The 20,455-nt window shown below is 36.4% G+C and overlaps 1 protein-coding gene across 2 annotated transcripts in view; it reads right to left on the reverse strand.

The window, feature by feature from the left end:
- Nucleotides 1–20,455, reverse strand: part of lpp (LIM domain containing preferred translocation partner in lipoma) — a 198,717-nt gene that overhangs the window by 89,599 nt on the left and 88,663 nt on the right. For both annotated transcript variants that reach the window (XM_006637649.3, XM_015361266.2), the window contains exons 4-5: nt 12,058–12,167; nt 6,625–6,747 (exon numbers count right to left, since the gene is read on the reverse strand). In XM_006637649.3, coding sequence (XP_006637712.1) covers nt 6,625–6,747; nt 12,058–12,167 — 233 coding nt within the window. The remainder of the gene's footprint in view (nt 1–6,624; nt 6,748–12,057; nt 12,168–20,455) is intronic.

Raw genomic sequence — 20,455 nt, forward strand, 5'->3', positions numbered from 1 at the left:
TGTAACATGCTTTTCTGACAGCATAATAAGCACACTGTCTTTTATAACAACTTGATCTAAAAGTCTTCAGCACTTCAAATGTACATATTCCCAAAACTCCTGTTGAGGAAATAACAGACCACTAGAATCTGTCCCAGAAGCTCTGAAGAGTGCCATAAAGAGCAAGCAATTGATCTTGGTATGTTGGGTTTTTAATTGAGTGAATACAGAAGCTGCAAATTGAGGACATTCACTGCTCTTTGCTTATACATGTGGAAGAATACAGTGGAACAGCTGTGCCAGTGCAGGAATATCAATCCTGAAAGGTTATGCAAAGAGAGCGTGACATTTTGTGTCACGTAGTGGAATAATGCAACCCACATGAAAGTCAGAGGCAAGCAGCTGGATTCAAAGAGGTCAGCCAAAGGTAATTCTAGTGGGGAAGGTGGATGGAGGAAAAAGAATTTGGATCAAAGTTCTTCTCATTAGTTTCAGTTTCAAAGCATCTTTAGAAACAAATTCTGTTAAAACTAAGCTGATCATTTCAGTATTGGAAAATTAAGTAATTTAAAATATATCTGTAGGTTGGTTTAGAGAAATACATTTAAACCTTCCACAGGGAGCAATGAGCAATGCAATGAGAGAATTAAACGCAACCCCCTATGCCTCAGCTTCTTATTTGGAATTATTTTTTTTTCCATTTTGCTTCCCCTAAGCATATATTGCCTCCTTTTAAAGTCCTATGGGAAAACAAATTTTAGGAACATGTTGAAAGTGACCCATTTTAACAGCATTATCAATGGACAGGTTTGGAAGTAATGCTTTGTTATCTGCATGGTTACACATTGATGAAAGCATCCCCTATACCCTGAAATGTGGTACTGTTAAACAGAGAAGAGACCTGGTTCAAAATCACAAAGTCCTGGACACCAATCCAAGCCAAGGAATGAATGCTCCTGACCTGCAGTGCTCTTTAAAGATTGTAAAGGTGCCCATGAATTTTTCAAACAACACTGACAAAAGCTTTCAGAGTTCATTCCCCCACTTGTACCTCTCACTAATGCATGTACAAAAATCTCCGCTTACTATATTTTATTTAGGAATTATTCGCCAAGCACTTGCATAACTGAAGCACTGAACACATACGAGCATGTACAGTATATGCAAAGCTTCATGCATTTTGATAGGTGACGAACAGTGTCAGTACCATTAAATAGGAATTAAATAAGCATTAAATAGGCAAATAAGTTTGAGCTTATTAAACACATTTAATTTTTGTACTAGAATAATGTGGAGAATATTATATACCTATGATATTTTTTAAGACATGCAACATACCTGAACTATGTTTCTGTGTAGTATACATAAAAAATGAGAATAAGAACATTAAAAATGAGAATTTTGACAACATTGATGAAAAGATGACAGATACTTTGGGTTTTGTGAACACAAACATTCTTAAGTAAATTAAAAGAACTAAAATACTAAGGTACAGTTCTATTTGACATCAAAAACACTTATTTTACTAATGTAGCTTATCTTTCAAATACTCCAGGACATCTGAGCCTACTAATAAATATTGTATTATTTTTTTGAATATACAGAATGTGCATCATGCTTGTTTTTTAATCAGGAGTATAAATTAGAACACAGTAACCACTGAGTTTCATAAAACAAAACCCGACTGCATGTCTGAAATTGCCTTCAAGTCAAGGAGCATCATGGCTTAATCAAAACAGAACTACTCCTTCGCTTTCCTGCAAACACATCTGCGGCCTGACCTCAAACCTGCACCATTTTGAATCCTTATGATGAGAGCTACATTATTTCACAGTGCAGCTCAAAATGAAGATCAATAATAAAAATTACTTACTGTTTTTTATGTTTCTGTTTCTACATAATCTGCCACTACTGATTAGTGCATTGTAACCCTCTGTGTAAAAAATAGGAAATCTAGTCTATGCAGTACTACAATGCAACTGTTTTGCCACCTCAACACTTTTAGCTGTTTGCTGTTTAGCTGTTTTAGCTGTTCAATAATGCCCTTGCAACCATTATGTGTTCTTAGTGTCATTTCGCACCTAAAAAACAGCACTCAGCAAACCTTAATATTTTCTGATTTTCAGGTGTCATTATTAGCACCATGGGTCTATCACCCAAATTGACTAAATCAGGGGTGTTCACTCCTGGTCCTAGAGGGTAAAGGTTTTCACTTGGATTCCTCTTTTCCTGAGCTAAACCAGCTGGTTACTTACTTAACTGGAGCAATCTAGTCACTCAATGCAGCTACTACTTGCATTAACCCTGACAATTTGCAGGTACGCCAGACCTCCCAGGCCAGGTGACCCCGAACCCAGAGCCTAAACCAAATTTTTAAAACCAGCTTCCCTTGTGAACCCTACACCCTTGCAAGCATGCAAAAAATGATAGTGCTCATGTTATCTTGAGCACGTGTATTCGGTTTAGCATAACACATGGAACGCACATAAGGATCTCATCTCAAATGGCATGCCGTCACTGTGAAATCAGATATTACTTTTGCTGATACTAAAGGAGGAAAATAAGCATAAATTGGATTGTTATCCACATAAATAAAGCAAATATTAAAATATTGCAACCCTGGAGCCTGATCGCATCAGATCCCAGAAGCTGAGCTAGGCTGGGACTGGACAGCACTGGGATAGGTGACCAATAAGGAAAATCATGATGCTGGTGGACAAGTAAGTGACACTCTTCCTTTGAAGCTTGAATTTATAAAACCTGTTGTACCAGTATTGTGATAGAGGACACTTTTCTGAAGGATGGGTTATCCTTTGGATCTTAACTACTTCTGGGTAATAACGATCACATGGCATTGTTTGTAAGAATAGAACTCCGTCATATCGGCTAAATTCCACTATGGGCTCCTGTAATCCAACATACACGTGTTGTGTAGTGGGGCCAAAACTGGGCAGTGATTGAAATTAGCCCATTGCCTCTCCTTTTCTACACAAAGCACTTTGGGAACCTTTTAATGCAATTAAGTTGGAAATCAAATGTAGGTGGTACCAACTGCATTATACATATAACTGCAAAAACTGAAATAAATACAGCAGTTACCTGATTAAGTAAATAGTGGTCAGATGTTTAAAACACAGGTGATCATATGCTTTTAACCTTGTTAAACCAGGCTTGGCTTGCACAGGTTGATCACTGCTGTCTAAGTGGTAGGACTTGGTAATGTGGCATGCTGCAGCAGGTCACTGAAGGTTCAACCTACAGCCAAGGTTAACATAAGTTTAAAAGGAGCAGTGAGAGGCGAGCCATCTGGCTATCTGGAAAGCTTTCTCATCTCACTCAAATAGAAAAGCACAACCTCAGGGCTATGCTACTGATTCCCAGTGCTCATTCCAAAGTGATTAGGACCTCCCCAGCTACAGAGTAATTGAGTCTGTACAAAAACTAAGAGAAACCAATGATAAGAACATACAATATACAGAAGCATGCAGGGGAAAAGATGAAAGGTGCCATTTTAAAACTGTGATTGTTTCCTTGAAGTTTACATTTCTATACATTCCTAGTCTGGCAACCTAAAATGACTCTTTAAAATGGTAGTTTCTAGAAGCATATTTTTTTTGCAGTGCAGTATGTTTGGAAATTAATTTGCTAAACTGCTATACTACTTTTTATTACGGTACTTTTAAAAGAGTTCACGAGTCAAATCGATGACAAGAAAAAACCCCACAAAATTATCAAGTCCAACTCGCAAAGGAAACCCCAAATCAACCAAAATTCTAAAGCTTGTATGTCACAAACATTTAGAGGTATAAGAAAGATGCTTCTTCGTGAGAACCAAAACAAATTCCCACTTAGTTACTGAGAATCATCAAATGAGTCTGTGTAAGAAAATAGATTTCCGCAGTACGGGCCTCAATTTACTGGCTAGGAGGCTTGTTCCAGTTACAAACAAGGATTGCCTCAGCTTTGTGTACAGAACCGCTTCTCCATCTTAAAATACCCATGTCCCTTTTCAAATATTGAGCACGAAATAGGGTCAAACTGGGGGTCTATCTAAACCTCTTAAGATTTTACAGTATTTATTTGGTTCTCATCTCCTCTGAATCTCTTTTTGTTCTTGGCCGAGAAGGTCTAGCTCTCTTAACCTGTGACAATTCCCTGAAGTCAAGAACCATTGTTGTTGCTTTTCTTTGAACCCTTAAAGGGTTCAACCCCTCTATGCTTCTAGTGTCCTTTATGTGGTAAAGCCACCAGAACTGAAAACTGTATTCTACATAAGGTGTTACTAGTGCATTTTTAAGCCTGAGTATAACATCCCTGGATTTAAGTGCAACACTTTTTAATTACATAGTTAAGCTTTTTTGTGTGCTTTTTGTATCTCTTCCTTGCATTGCTTTTAATACAGAAATACAGAAACATCTCTATAAGCACTTCTGTCACCTTCATGTACTCCTTTCTGCACCTCTGAACCCCTCTGCTATTGTGTGTACTTTATGTCCCTATAACCTGTGTTGATCACTTTGCAATTATAAATGTTAACATCTATTTGCCAGTTGTTGGCCCAATTCATGATTTAGGTCTTTTCAGTTTTTCCTGGTAATCGTTCCTGTTTGTCACTTCACCTATTTTTGCATGATCTCAAAATTGAATTAGTTTTGAAAACGCAAAACTATCGACTGTGTCAAAATCAAAATAAAAATCATTGAATATATCAGGAAAAGCAAAAAGATCATAAAATTGATACCTATGGTACACCACTGCTTATATCTGCCCATTTAGAGGTATTCATACCTCTACATACCTGCACTTAGAGGTTAATTAATAATATAATACAGGGTGTTATCAAATGTTTTCTGGAAATCTTACTGTTCTTGATGTTTGTATGAACATTTCTAGTAAGATGTAAACAAGGCTTTCCCTTTCTCAATTTATATTAGTTGTCTTTTAAAATACAATTTTTTGGAAGTACTGTATTCCTCTATGTTAGCTCTACCAATCATTTCCATAACATTACCTGCAACAGTAGGGAGGCTGATTGGACTACAGTCTCCTAGTCTCCTTCTCTGATCAGTGAGTACTGCCAGCATTCAAAGAAGTGTGAAAGGGAAAATACCATCAGGCCCTGGCAATCTTTTAATTTTAACTGTCCTTGTCCCCAGTAGAATCTCAGGGTTATTTCTGGTAAAATCTCACAACCCTGCTTCTATAATATGGGACATGTCATTGACACTGTTTACTGTACAAACCTGTATGAAAAAATAATTTAGCATATTCACTATTCAACATCTATTATTACAAACCCCATGTTATCTTTTACAGTCCAGTCACAGGTGTAGTACTGAAAATAATTTGCATTATTGCTTGCCTCTTTTGCAATAATATTTTGGATTTTTCAAGCTAAACTCTTTTTTTCCCATTTTTGAATCTTAGCCCTTTTATGGAGTCTGTTAAACACACTCTTTATTCTGATTTCTTTCTTAATTTCAACATTAACCATGAAGACCATATATGTCCATACTTGGACATAACTGACTTTGGGATGATTTCATTTTGAGCCTTTTTATGATGTTTTTGAAATATGACCACCCTTCTTCTGTTGATTTCATCTGCATCCATCTGCTCCCATTTCACTGATTGTAATGCTATTGCCTGCATGCAGCATTCCTTCATTGTCAGGCTTTTATAAGTGTGCCGAAATTATGAATTCGTAATTTTTAAAGTTTAAACATTTTCAAAGTAATTTATTGCAATATGTTGCAAACTGTATTCTAGCATAAAAAGAACAAAAGTATAAGATATTCTGTAAATTTTCCTAAAACATTGCCTAACATTTGCAAAACCTTCTTTCATTGTGAGGCTATGTTTGTTGATCTGAATAAGCAGTGGAGCATGGCAGATTGCAATTCCTTTTGCACACTGCTTAGACACTGACAGTAGTGGGTCTACTTCATGTAGTGTAATGAAACTGCAAAAGTAGCTTTTTAATTTGAGAGATAATGCAATGCCTTAAGGGAACTACACTATGTTGGTAGAAGCTAAATTTAATGACAGAAAATGGAGGATGGTTTTAAAATTAAGTTCTCCTGTGCCAGCAGTCGAAGTTGCTGCATGAAGGCGTATTTCCTACTTCAAAATGTCCTGTCCTTGATTCACTGCCCCAGGACGGCTGGCAATTGGACCTCTCCACCTCTTTTACCACCTTCAGATGCTAAACTGCTACATTCACAAGGGAAAGTACCTCATATGTCATTTGTACCTACTGCACTTCCCTTGGACAACAAGCAAACCCATGGCAGGGAAAATTATGAATGGCGCTTATACATTCAGCCCACAGGGATCTAGTTCTTCTGGTACCAATTTCAGGGTATACTGTAACAATTATTACCTCTTCAGGGTAAGAGATGTCCAAATCCCTGTTCATGGACATATGTGTGAAATTCAAAATCAAGTTTCAAACTGAGTACAATGTACAATGCAATAATGGTAAAGGTACCATAAAACAAATGTCTCAGATGATTATTAAAAATGACCTTTGAATAATATGTATGTTCCTTTTTTAAAAGTGGGATAGGTCCCATATTGGCTGTACAAGAAGTGATTCTTTTCACAAAGAGGGATACAGTTCTGGAGTCTTTGTGATTTACATACCTGCTGTGGCCTGGGCTTGTAAGGTGAGCTGCTCTCCAGGTCAGCAAGGATGCTAGTGAGAGAATCAATCTCCGCATCCAAACTAGAACGGCGCTCTTCTAGCGTCTTCTCTGGGGTTTTGACCTGAAGAGAAGACATCATCAAAAAGATTAGAAAAGACAGGCCACCTCCACCGTCAAAATCCCTAAGAAATGTACTGAAATGTGAACAAACTCCACGGAGTGCTCATTATTGTCTTACCAAAAAAGGACATGTATGGAAAAAAAGGATGTTTTTTTTCCCTTAACACAGACATCTAATGTTTATTTAAAGCTGAAACCTAGTTGCTGCTAAAGGACATGCTTGTCCTTTGTGTAGAATCTGTATCAGAGTATTTTTTTACACATTTTCTCAGTAAAGACCTCTTCACTGTTTCAAGGGTTTACAGCACTTGAGTTTCCTGTAGATGATTGCAAAGTTCTTCAAAATACACTTACAGCAACCACTTAAGTATGTGCTGATCTCCTCAGTTGCAAAGTAGGCTCTTTGCTAATCGACTGCACATTCGACCTCAGACAACATGCTGCACAGCTATTCTCTGAATAATTAGAGAATTGCATGATAAAGGAGATCCCTAATAGCACCATGCCTTTGTCAGAATACAACAACAAAACATTTCATATTAAGCAAACATAGCTGATTTAAAGAGCTTGTATTTTTGAAAAGGGCCAAACAAAGCTGTAAATACTCGCTGGTGATGAGTACATGGTTTTGAAATTTTACCTGAATATTATTTAGAACAGATAAATATAGGGGATCTTTTTTTTAGTTTGAGGTTTTGGTCTTATTGCATTTAATGAGGATAATACTTTTAAAAACGGTCAGGTTTAAGCCCCACGGACAAGTAGAGAACAGATGATACTTTAGTCAATCCTATTAAATTCTTGTAAAGGTATTAACTGCCCCAGTGACCTCCTCTGTTGGTTAAGGGACATACAGGAAAAAGAGCATCCCAGCTCATTTTGATTATGGTAATGAGAAGCGAGGTCCGCTGAAAGCAACGAATGCAACGAGTCCTACGTTTTACTGGAACATGTAACCTTCGGGCTTCCGAGAAACCAATTCTTTAAATTCACTTAAAAGATCATTAGACCCACTTCTTTCACACAATACATCCTAATAGGCATTTAACCAGTACACTGCCTGGCACTTTTAATAGATCATCACCTATGGGTCTTTATTAAATCTACTGACTTTTTTTCCTCCTGAAAGGGCCACACTGAGCATCTATGATATAACTAAGGAAGCTGTTCAGCACTGAATACATCTATTTCAAATACTGAACTTTGTGTATTTAAAATATTAATATTAAACATTGCAACAAAATGTGGCAATGCGATGTAATGTAAAGGATACAGTGGCTTGGACAAATCTAAAGGCGATGGGGGTTGAAAGCCTTCGTAACATACTGTGTTTAGAATTCAATGCATACATTTATTTAGAGATGAGTGTTCAGTACATGAAGTGAAAAACAATAAAGGGATAATGTTATTATAACCTTCAAATCGTACTCAAACCTTCAGTTTGTACTGAAAATAGAAGACTAACAAATTTCCAAAGTCAAATCTTCAAGGAAGAAGAAAAATTAACAGAACAATTTAAAGTCATTTCTGTTCAAAGAATGGAATAATTCAAAGTATTTTTTAAAGCTGAGAAGCATTTTTACCACAATACTCTGACTCTTAGCTCTTTGATGATTTCTTTCTACTTTAAATACAGAAATGAACTCCTTATTTGCTCCAAAGTATGTAAATATTTAAAAAAATACTGTAAGTGTATTTCCAAATAAAAAAAGCAAATACAACGACGGCAATGGTCTGAGCATTTCTTTAATTTCAATTGCCCTTTCCAAGCTGAAGCTCTGGGCTGACCAACTAAAAAGGACACAGACATGGAAGAAGAAAGACGCGTCCCTTTTCCTGTACAGTAGAGCTCCCAAAAATGGAGCCACATATCTCGTAAGCCAACTAAAAACACAAAAGACAATACCAGAAAGTCAAGGACTGACAATCCCAGACTTGGAATCTGATTCATTTGAACATTCAAGGGAATTAGGATTAATCTTAATGAAAATATTTTTTTGGACTGAGGAATGATGTTGGCACTGCAGTGTAAAAACTTCTTTCTTTTTAAGCTAGTTAGATTGCATCCCCTGTAACGGTATGTGTTTTGATTACCTGTCAGAAGCTTTTAAGGGTGGAAGCACTGTTTAAATTAGACATTGTACAGTACTTACATAAATAACTTCAACTAATACAGAACAACATAATACAGAAAACAGAAGAAACACCATAACTGTGCATTCCTCTTTTTTAATAAAATGTACGTTTTGGTTTTACAGTATACGAGTTAGAGAATATGAGTATGGTATTGAAATCATTGTACTAAATCATTGTACTAGTAAAAAAGGTTCTGAGTCTTAAAAGCACAATGGTTCTCTTCTAAATAAACAGATTTCTATAAATGTTTCTGCTGATTTAATTCAGACTTTGAATTGAACAATGTGGAAATCATACAGTGTTTAACACTGTCATTCTAAATTTAGTTAAACTAAGTGCACAACTGAGGTAAATATCTCAGTATTTCTTTGCACATAAATCTTCGTTCCTATGGTTACCCATTAAATAACATGTAAAATCATGAAATAATGGGTTAAGAAGAAGGCTGCTCTTACTGTAATTTTTATAATATTCATTTTTGTTTAATTATTTTTAGTATGGTACTGCAAATAACATGAATCCATTTACTGTATAGACTTCATTTAAACAAAAGGCAATACTGTGAACCTGTACATATACAAAATCGTACTGGGAAGAGAATAAATGAAGTAATCAACATTTCTAAAGTATTCAGAGTGATTCAAGCAGTTATTTTAAACTCAATTTGAGCAGCAGAATGTGGGGGTTCAAACAAAACCTTAAAATATTTTTTTAGAAGCATTTAATGCTTAGAATCATGAACAATGTTTAGGTCTTATATCACAATTCACTTAGTCTCAGGAAGGAACTCTTGTACACTATATTGGGCTGAAAGGCATAATTACACATTTTTGTAGCTGTAATATACTTCCGTAAGTATCCTTTGCTTTTTTTGTTTTAGATTTACTGTAGTTCTGCTCATGAAAAATGTGAAGCTAACTCACGAAAAGTTACAAAAATACATATGATGCCTCATAACATCCTTGTTTTTTTTTAAAAAAACTTGGAACCCATTGAATTCCCCTCTTTCATTTGATTCTATGAAGTTACATGGGAGGCTCCAGGGAACAGCTTAATTGCAAAGATTGAATGTGTTGCCTAACTGTAATTTGTAGGCAATTAAATGTGCAGTTTTAAAAACTCTCATTTTACAAACTAACCTCATCTACATATACAGTGCCCTCGAAAACTATTGGGACAGCCAAGTTAAAACATATTTTTCCTTTAAACTCAAGCAATTGATGATTATAATATTAAGAGCTATATAAATACAGTACATTTTAGATAATCCTATGCATACATTTGAAAATATTAGAGAAACCATACTTTGAGTTCAACACAAAGACTTCAAATTATCATGAATACTGTAACACATTTACTTTAAGTAACTTTGAAAAGTATAATATAGTCAGTATTTAGTTGCACATCCCTTTGAGACAATAAATGCACTATGTAGCCCACTGAGCTCACCAAACCCTTTGTGTAATGATTTGAGATGCTTAATACTTACTACTTAATATTACTGACTTTAACAATTTACGTGAATTTGTCCCCAGTACATTACTGAGTGTTAATGTCACTTGAAATCACAAGGTTGCACAAACGTTATATTGAGTATGATCAAACATATGCATGGAATTATCCCAAATATAAGCATATACTGTTATACATATTACTCTCAAATGATCACAAATAACCAATGGCTTGGGTGCCAAGCACAAATAAAAGGTTTGACAGTTGTTTCAGTATGTTTGGAGAACACTATCTCCTTATATACAAAAAAGTAAACCTGAGGGCTGTACTATAATTTGTCTTTAGGTTTAAAAAGTGGTAGCAGGGTGTTCGTTATATATTTATTATATATATATATTTCCAATATAGTACTTTCACAAACTCCAGTTTGACTCCAATCAAGGGGTAAATCAGTTTGGGGAACTAGTCCACTGAGGATCACCTTCTGAATCACAAACAACTAAACACCTCAGGACTGATAAGGTACAGAGTTACTGCCACTGTGAAGCACATTTTGGTATACACAATATAGGACAATAAAAATATGTCACTCCTGACTACAAAAAAACACTCAGAAAACAGATATGCGGATGTATTCTAAAGCTTAACAATGACGTCAGAGTCCATGTAATTTTTAAACAGTTGTCGTAAAAATATTAATACTGTTTACATGTCTGCAGCTTTAATGCACTTTTTTTCATTCAGAGTGTTCAAACTCCTTTATATTTTTTAACACAATCTTATGAATCACAGTGAAAAGTATTTTGCATTCCAAAACCACTGCACATTTTGTACAGTTGAGCTCAAAATGTTAGCCTTTTTTTTTCATTAATACAATAAATAACCACTGTTCTTATTAAATATCATATAAATAAAATACAGTGTTTTAAAGAGATGGCAAAAATTCATTTTGTGTAAAGCATGCAGACAGACCCAATGTGGTTCACAGGATTTAAGCACAGCCAGTACTACAGCATTTATGAATTTTAGAAAAACACTTAGAAACAAAATATAGTATTACTGCAGGATCAATGAAACCTCGAACATGTAATAAATAGTAATACAAATCACTATAGAAGCTTTGTGCTTTATCATGGTAAAAGCATATTTCTACGGGTCATCCTGACCTGGTGTTGGAACATCTCTCCTTATCAATATTTGGAAAAGGAAACAATACTTTATGCATTAAGATCACTGTTGGAAGGGGCTCTGTGGACCAGGCAGAAGGTCCTCTCTCTGGGCAAACATTTCCAAACGAATGCCCCGGTACGCTAAGAGGCATTACATTAGAGGAGGAATAATGTTTCAGATGATTAATGAAGCCAAAGGTTTAGTGGTAAATGTCACTAGGGAATTTCACATTCTAACCAGCCCAATTTACCAGCTACAACATTTCTCACTTCTGAACCTTATCACCTCTTTGGTACGTTGCTGGCATGTAACAGCTGCTGTGCTCCATTGCAGGGGGTTCTGTGCTTCGACTCTGGTAGTAATGGTAAGTGAAGTCTTGTCTTTCCTACTTGTAAAGCAGTTTGGGTCCTTTGGGAAGAACAGTCTGATATAAAAGCTACATATTGTTACTTGTGTAAATGATCCCTTTCCCAGCTGAGAATTTCAAACAGAATGAGAATGAACCTGGTTCTCCTGGTCTGTGTTCTTTCTGACGTGAATACAGCTTCCTTACCTGAACACTGAAAGATGCCCCATCAGCAGGTGGAGGAGCTGGGAAGGGTGCCACTGGTGATGGGAGACTGCTCAGGTCATCCACAGGTGGGGGAGGTGGTGGAAAGTCACCTGAAAAACAGAAAATGTGAAACCATTTTATCAATGATCTTGCAAATTGAATCAAATTCCTTTCAACAAAGTTGTAAATACAATGCTTTCAATCTTTCCAGTAAGAGAATATTATAGTGTGTGATTAAAACAAAAGTATGATAAGTGGTTTTACCAAGAGCATATAATATATTTAATTATCAGCAGATAGCTCACAAGATGTTTCTCATTCACAACCATACATCAAGGATATCTGAAGGCTTTACCCTTGCATATGTCAGTTAATGAAAGCTGTTATCTGCATTTAACATGTCTGGACTTGATAATCTTCATTTAATTTACAATACATGGGAATGATCAAAATTCATGAGTGGACAAGACTGAATTTCTATTTAGAATTAAAAGGAAACTTGCTGAAGTAGATAAGAAGATTAAGACATTAGATACTGTATTAAGACAGATGGATCTCATGATGTCTGACAAGATGGTAACAGAAACAGGGTAAAGGAGGAGGTTAGGGAACATTTTGAACTTAAATATATTTCGTTGATTTGCTGTAGGTTTTTTGGATTCCATTAACTATTAAATCATAAACCAGGTTACGCATTTGTTTCTTTAAATTAAAAAATGTACATTGCTTGTAATGTGTGGCTTTGAGAATGCATTTACCCAATCAGAAGGCAGGAATCCAAGAGAATTTGTAGTTTTAAAGTCCACACTAATCCAGCGTGATCAACCAGATGGTTTTCTAGTAATGAGAAGTCGCCTTACCAAATGGATTTTGATTTTATTTCACCCTACATACAGAATGAGTTGATACAGATTCAATTTACTATGTACTTTCTTAATACCTTACCAGACGCAAGCTGCAGAACTCAAGGCCCTTAATGAAGTGCAGTGAAAATTCTGCTTCAATCTAAAGACTTTGATCAATCTTGTTCAGAAAATTTTATTTTTGTTCATGTTGTTAAGAATCTAACTGATATCATCTGTTATTTCATCTGAGTCTGCTGACCGGCTTTATTCGGACGTAACTTTAGACATGTGTAATTTAACTTTTAGAGCACTGTGTTTATGAAACAGGAGAAACATTAAATCTGGATGAATTATAAAATTATTCAGATTGTGAGCATGACATTCAATATCTGTTCAGAAGTTAGAGCTGTCGCATGTGATCATTTTAAATAAAAAGACTCCCACCTCAACTTGTATTAAGAACCCCACAGAGATTACTCAAAATGGGATCTAGTCTAGGAGCAATCCTTTTTTTTTTACTGTATTTTACTTTTAATGCAAGTCACTTGTCTGTCCTACAGACTTATTAATATTGGTAAAGCTCCTTCCAAAGCATTTGATTTATTTTAGAACATTAAAAGTCAAAACCATTTAAAGGTGTCTGTTTTAAATGCAGAAATTGAGTGGGACTGATATTTCAGAACACAGACTCAAAATTTTAACTCACTGCACAAGTAACCGAAATAGGAATCTGTAAATGACAATTATGGGAAATATCATGCAATATATTTCAGCCAGAAAGGACAGGAAATTTCATAACACTTCTTAGTACAACGCCTACAATGACTACAGAGCACACCTCACATCTCACAAACCCTGAAATCCTGAGAAAAAATAACTAAATCATTAGTGTCTTATTAGAGTGTTTTGGGGTACATGGCATCACCTTTAAAAACATTATAAAGGTTAATTATAAATGGGAGGTCAACTCACTCTTCTTAAATTAGCTTTAAGAAAAAAAGAATGTGACAAAACAGTCTGTCATACAGCTTTTTCTTTTAAAAAACAAACAAATGATAAAAAGAAATAAAACTGAAGCACACAATTAAAAAAAGATTTTCAAAGCAGTTGCAAGAGGTAAAATGATGAATATCTTGTTTTATGTATTTAATACTATTTTCTTCACTTCTTTAAAAAAAAATAACTGTATGAATGACTGAAAAAGAATCAAGTCCCAGAAGGTATCAGCTGTAACCCGTTATGCCTATTCCACAAGAAAGTCAAGAGAATCTTAAAATGTTCTCTATAGAGGTGCGAACCTCATTTGTCAGAATCACTGCTGTATTAGCCCTGTATTATGTAGAGCAATGTTTATGTATCTCAACTGATTCCTGCCAAGATTCATACTGTGATTAAGCCCCTGCATGAATCATTGGTACCGTAAATCTGCACAACCAATCCACTTGGGCATTCTCTTGAAAACCTCGAAATGACAATCACACCACTCCTTTGTAATTGATCTGAAGAATAATTAATCAACACAATAACGATGGCCTAATTCTAAAACATCCCCAGATAATGCAGGACATTCGTATCCTTCCTACAATAAATGAACTAAGGCGCAAATAAATTACACCTAACTGCAGTGAACATACACTAAAAAAGTCAGCTGAATGGTACATGACGAAAATAATCAAATAAAAGGGTGACAAGTAAATGAAAGGTAGGATAGTTAGCAGACAAAATTAAAATGCAATGTTAAAAATATTCCAGATCTGACGAACGCAGATAGTAAAGGCTTCATTTAATCAAAAGTTGCCAGGTAAACATTGCTATATGTATCCCTATACTATGGAAATCTACTTTGAACCAACATTCTATACATAACCACACTTTTTTCCACTTTGTATTTCAAACTCCTCTGTCTTTCATAAATAGTAACTATGGTACTCAGCTGGCCTGAAACAGGAAATTGAAGCCTATCTGAATACTTACTGGCTTTTTTAGTTGCCACGGTGACCACACTGGTCACTAGGGGCAACAGATGCTGGAAATGAAAAGCTCTTTTTCCCCACTTAATTCATAAAAGTCACCTTGATTCAGTTAGTTATCCTAACTAGCTTAAGTAGAGAAAGAGAAATTCTAACAGGAGTATTGGAAATATACAAGAGTTTTACTCACAGACTTGTCGGGATTCCTGAAAATCGATATGAATAATGATTTTGTAGTTTCATTTTAACAGATCTCATCTTAAACTTAATTTCCCTCAAAAACAAAACCTTAAGTTAAGTTTGGAATCTGTATATGTGTCTGTTTCTTGACTAACTTTTCTTTAACTTGGAAATGACCTGAAATGAGTAGTGCTGCAGCAAAAATACACTATTTCCATTTTTCCTTTGAACTTATACATCATACTGTTGATGGTGTGAATGTTAAGAGATTCTTACTTGTCAAGTTTAACATCAACACCTTTCAATACAAGAATTCATGGGAAGGGTTTGTAATGACTTCTGAGGAAACAGCTGAAAAAAACAGTTCACTACACTTGTTTTTCAGGTTGATAAAGACAATGCTTTATGCAATGCTATTTACTGTAATCTGCAACAGAAAACTCAGGAGCACTCTTTCACATTTCTATCAAAAATCTATAAATGTGCCTGGATTCAATCTAACACACATGCGTTCCAGAGAAAAACAAAAACCTTGCAAGCACTAATTCCAAATTATACTCATCTAAATTTTAAAAGTACATAATGAGAGAAAAAATTACAAAAACACCCTGTTGCACTGTTTCACTAGTAAGTAACCGGGGGTTTTCTTTCAAAACAAATTCCTCAACTGATTCATAACACTTTGGTTTTCTGTATCTGTGACTTGGAACCAAATATAAAGGTGGTTTCCCTGAAAGTAACACACCTTTGATTCTGAATCACAACAAACTGGAGTAATAATGTTGTTACTTTGATTTTTATTTTCCATGAACTGCTCTGTCTTTTGCTAAACAATGAGTTACTGAAGATCTCCTGGCAGCTTGGCAATATTAGATCTAACATTTCATACAGTACATGCAAAATCTTGCCAGTGTTGCTTTCGGCCCATGCACATGCTATTGTTCTTAATCCTGTTGCGTAGGGCTGTGAAGTACCCTCCCTATTCTTGAATGAATAATCCTCATTTTTGATTACGTAAATATTTGTTTATTCACTCTGTTTAGACCTGCTAAAAAGATCTGCACAAACAAGCATTATTGTTACCAAGGTATCACCTTGATCATGTAACTGTCATACTGCAAAAAGAAAGGTAAGACTGAAAAGCGGCAACTATTTTCTTTTGAAGTTCCAAGTTTATTGTCATTATACTCATATACAGGCATATGGTATAACAAAATGCTACTTAGCTAACTCTCAGATGGTAAGAAGTAGAAAAAAACAACAATACAATTGTATAAGAAAAGAAAGACAGAGACAATAGGCAATGTGCAAAACAACATCAGATGTGCAAAATCATACATCAACAGAATGAAATAAAGGATAGAGAAATTATGGGGAGTGAGCTTCTTGACATGTGAGGTAGAGGTAGATTTCAATGTGTGTTTGAGTTTTGGTAAGAGAGAAGGCACTGTGAGGTTCAGATCACAGGTGAGAGAGGCTGGGAGTTTAATAGTTTGATAGTGCGGGGGTAAAAACTCTCTCTGAGTCTGGTAGTCTGGGCCCGAATGCTCTGGTACTGTTTTCCAGATGGTAAAGGGTCAAACTGGGGTGTGTGGGGTCTTTAATGATGCTTAGAGCTTTCCTCAAGCACTGTTTGTCATAAATGTCCTGGATGGATGGGAGAGCAACCCCAGTGATGGACTGGGCAGTTTACACCACCCGCTGTATGGCTTTGCGGTCAGCAATACTGCAGTTGCCATACCACACTGTGATGCAGCCTGTCAGTGTGCTTTCTGTAGTGCATCTGTAAAAGTTAGTGAGGATCTGGGGACATATCTTAGCCTTCTTCAACCATCTTAGGAAGTACAGGCGCTGTTGCACTTTCTTGATCAGACAGGTGGCGTTGAGAGACCATGTGAGGTCCTCGGTGATATGGACGCCAAGGTATTTGAAGCTACTGAACCTTTCCACCTCAGTCCCATTGATGTGGGTAGGGGCATGTCCGTTTTGCAGTTTTCTGAAATCAACGATCAGCTCGTTGGTTTTGCTGACATTGTCTGTGATCAGACCTACAACTGTGGTGTCATCAGCAAACTTGTTGATGAAGTTGGTGTTGTGTTTGGCCTTACAGTCGTGGGTGTAGAGGGAGTAGAGTAATGGATTAAGCACACAACCCTGGGGGACTCCAGTGTTCAGAGTTAGTGTGCCGGAGTTGTGGTTTCCAAGCCTGACAGCCTGAGGTCTGCCTGTCAGAAAGTCCCGAATCCAGTTGCAGATGGAGGTCTCGAGACCCAGTGTACTGAGTTTCTTGACTAGTTTCTCTGGAATGATAGCATTAAAAGCTGAGCTGAAGTCGATGAATAGTAGTCTTGAGAATGTGTTCTTTTTATCAGTTCCTGGTAAGACATTCATTGTTTCACAAAATGTAGCTTTTGAATGTAGTGTGGCCCGATAGTGGCTGTGTACTGTGACTGTGAAACATGGCAAGGAATTCAGCTTTTATTTTCTTTTAGTGCTTAAAACATTTTTTTATATGAAAATGTATATATCACATTACTATGAAGACAAGGCCACTGAAATCAAAAGCCATTTCATTTCTAAAAGTTACAGACTAAAAGCAGGATTAATGGGTTTCATAAAGGGTTTGGAAACTCAAATGTATTAGTATATACAGTTGTGAGAAAAAGTTTTGTGATTCCTTAGGAATTATATGGATTTCTGCATCAATGGCTCCTAAAACATGATCTGATCTTCATCTAAGTCATAATAATAAATAAAGATATTGCCATATCTTTATTGAACAAATAGTTTAAACAATTTAAACAAACAGTATGTGAATGCTTATATTTAGTAACTAGTGGAAGCTCCTTTATTGGCAATAACCTCAACCAAATGCGTTCTGTAGCTGCTAATCAGATCTGTGCAGTGCTTAGGAGGTACTTTGGCCCATTCCTCTACACAAAACTGTCTCAGGTTAAGTATATTTTTGGGATGTCTTGCTTGAACGGCCTGCTTCATATCATGCCGCAGCATTTCAATGGGATTGAGGTCAGGACTCTGACTTGGCCATTCATACAGTATTTCTTCTGTTTGAGCCACTCTGTTGTTGATTTAATCCTGTGTTTTGGATCATTGTCATGTTGGATGATCCAACTTCTCTTGAGTTTTAGATCACAGACAGACGCCCTGACATTCTGCTGTAGAATTTCCTGATACATCTTGAAATTCATTGGTCTCTCAAGGATTGCAAGCCATCCAGGCCCCGAGTCAGCAAACCATTATACTCCCTCCTCTATGCTTCACAGTTGGGATGAAGTTTTGGTGTTGCTATGAAGTGTTTTGTTTTCTCCATTTGTGAGCTCCATCTCCAGCTCACCTTTTGTCTCATCTGTCTGCAGAAAATTGTTCCAGTAGTGCTGTGGAACATCCAGGTGGTCTTTGGCAAACTAGAGACAAGAAGCAATGTTTTTTCGGAGAGCAGTGGTTTCCTCTGTGGTAACCTCCCATGAACACCACTCTTGTTCAGTGTTTTTCTTATGGCAGACTCATGAACACAGATGTTATCAAGTGCAAATGATGCCTGCAGATCCTTATCTGTCACTCTAGGGTTCTTTGTAACATGTTTGAAGATTGTACAGCATGAACTTGCACTGATCTTTGTAGGACGCCCACTCCTACAAGTTTACAAATGGAATTTCTTCCATTTGTAAACTATCTGCCTGACTGTGGACTCATGGAGGCCCAAGTCTTTAGAAATCTTTTTGTAACCCTTTCCAGTCTTATGAGCTTCAACAACTCTTCTTCTGAAGTCCTCTGAAATCTCTTTTGATCGGGCCATATTGCACTTCAGCAGAATTCTGTTGTGAAGTGCAGGTAACCAAAATTGTGTGACTGTTTTATACTGCAGGGCAGGTCAAATCCGAAACTGATTTGATTGGAACACCGGACTCATTGATTGGAATACCTGACTCCAATTACCCTCGTTTCAAGATTTCATTATCTTAGAGGTTCACATAACTTTTCCATCAATGACCTTGATTTTTTAAACCATGTGCTCCATAAATATATGACCATGTAAAATGTTGTGTGTGGTGTTAGTTAAATAAGACTGTCTTTATTTATTATAATGACTTAGATGAAGATCAGATCACATTTTAGGAGCCATTCATCCAGACATCCAGATAATTCCTAAGGGTTCACAACATTTTTCTCACAACTGTAAATACACAGAACATCACCGCCTTTCAAAACATGAATTAAGTTATATAATTATATATAAGCATGTGCTCTGAGTTCAGTATTCATAAAAACAAAAACAACTAAATATTTGGTTTAGAAACCAAGGACACAATAACATGGACTGTGCCCACACATAAATCAGACCACTGACATCCTGTATCTTAAAATTTGGCTTCCACTTGTAGAGACTGGCTAAAACCAGAAGAATTAGTGACCAAGTGTACTTTAAGAACAGTGATCAAATCCCATAACCATAAGGAAAATACGCAGTATCTAAGCACGATGATTAATGTCACAAGGATGTAATAATATTTTAAAATGCACAGACCTAAAAAGGAACGATGCTATCACACAAAACATCTAAAATCCATATGCAGGGTGAATTGGATTAGCCTAACCATCTAATATGCCACAAAGGCATTTACTGTATGACAAAAGACCTGTAACACTAAGTCACCAAAACTAATTTACACACCACTGTGTAACTCCAAGTTTCCTACCACAAACCGGATTCTTTACAATACCAAGACATAACTTAAGTCTTCCATCCACCATGTTGGTAGGCTACTGATTTCTTCCTTGGTAAGCAGCTATTTTTGTGTGCAAAATATTGCAGCTGTTGCCCTTTCTGTGGTGGACGTTTTGTAGGAAGATACAGTGGGAGTCAGGTGCTTGTCAATACCAGAGGGGAGCCGAGAGTGACTGAAGGTGAAACTGCATGTTGCCCTGGTAACACGGGACACAGACAGTCAGGCTAAAGAGTAGTGAGCAGTTCAGTGTTCACACCAGAAACCCCTGACTACTTGGAGAAACAGTCCTGCTCAGTCTTGCATTTTTTACCATCAGTTTATGAGTTTTTTTTAATGATTAGCCCCCCTTGTACTAGTAACAAGTTTAAAAAACTTCAACTTTAAAAAGTTTGTTCTCTACACACCACTGTTTTTTAGCTAAAACAGCCTCACACTACAATATGTATTTTCTAAATCGGTCATTCTCCTTCCCTTGTCTAAGTTTCCCATTTTTACCTCTGACACACTTCACCCCACACAGTTCTTTTGCACCAGTTAATACTAAAATTCTCCCTAGCACGTGAACAAACTAGGCTTAATCTGAATGCTAGTACCCGATACAGTTTTTGAGGGCTTTGGATGCACGTGGTTCAGCCTCAGGCTTCAGAGGGATCTG

The sequence above is a fragment of the Lepisosteus oculatus genome, chromosome 13 (genome assembly GCF_040954835.1).
Source record: "Lepisosteus oculatus isolate fLepOcu1 chromosome 13, fLepOcu1.hap2, whole genome shotgun sequence".
NCBI classification, from domain to species: Eukaryota; Metazoa; Chordata; class Actinopteri; order Semionotiformes; family Lepisosteidae; genus Lepisosteus; species Lepisosteus oculatus.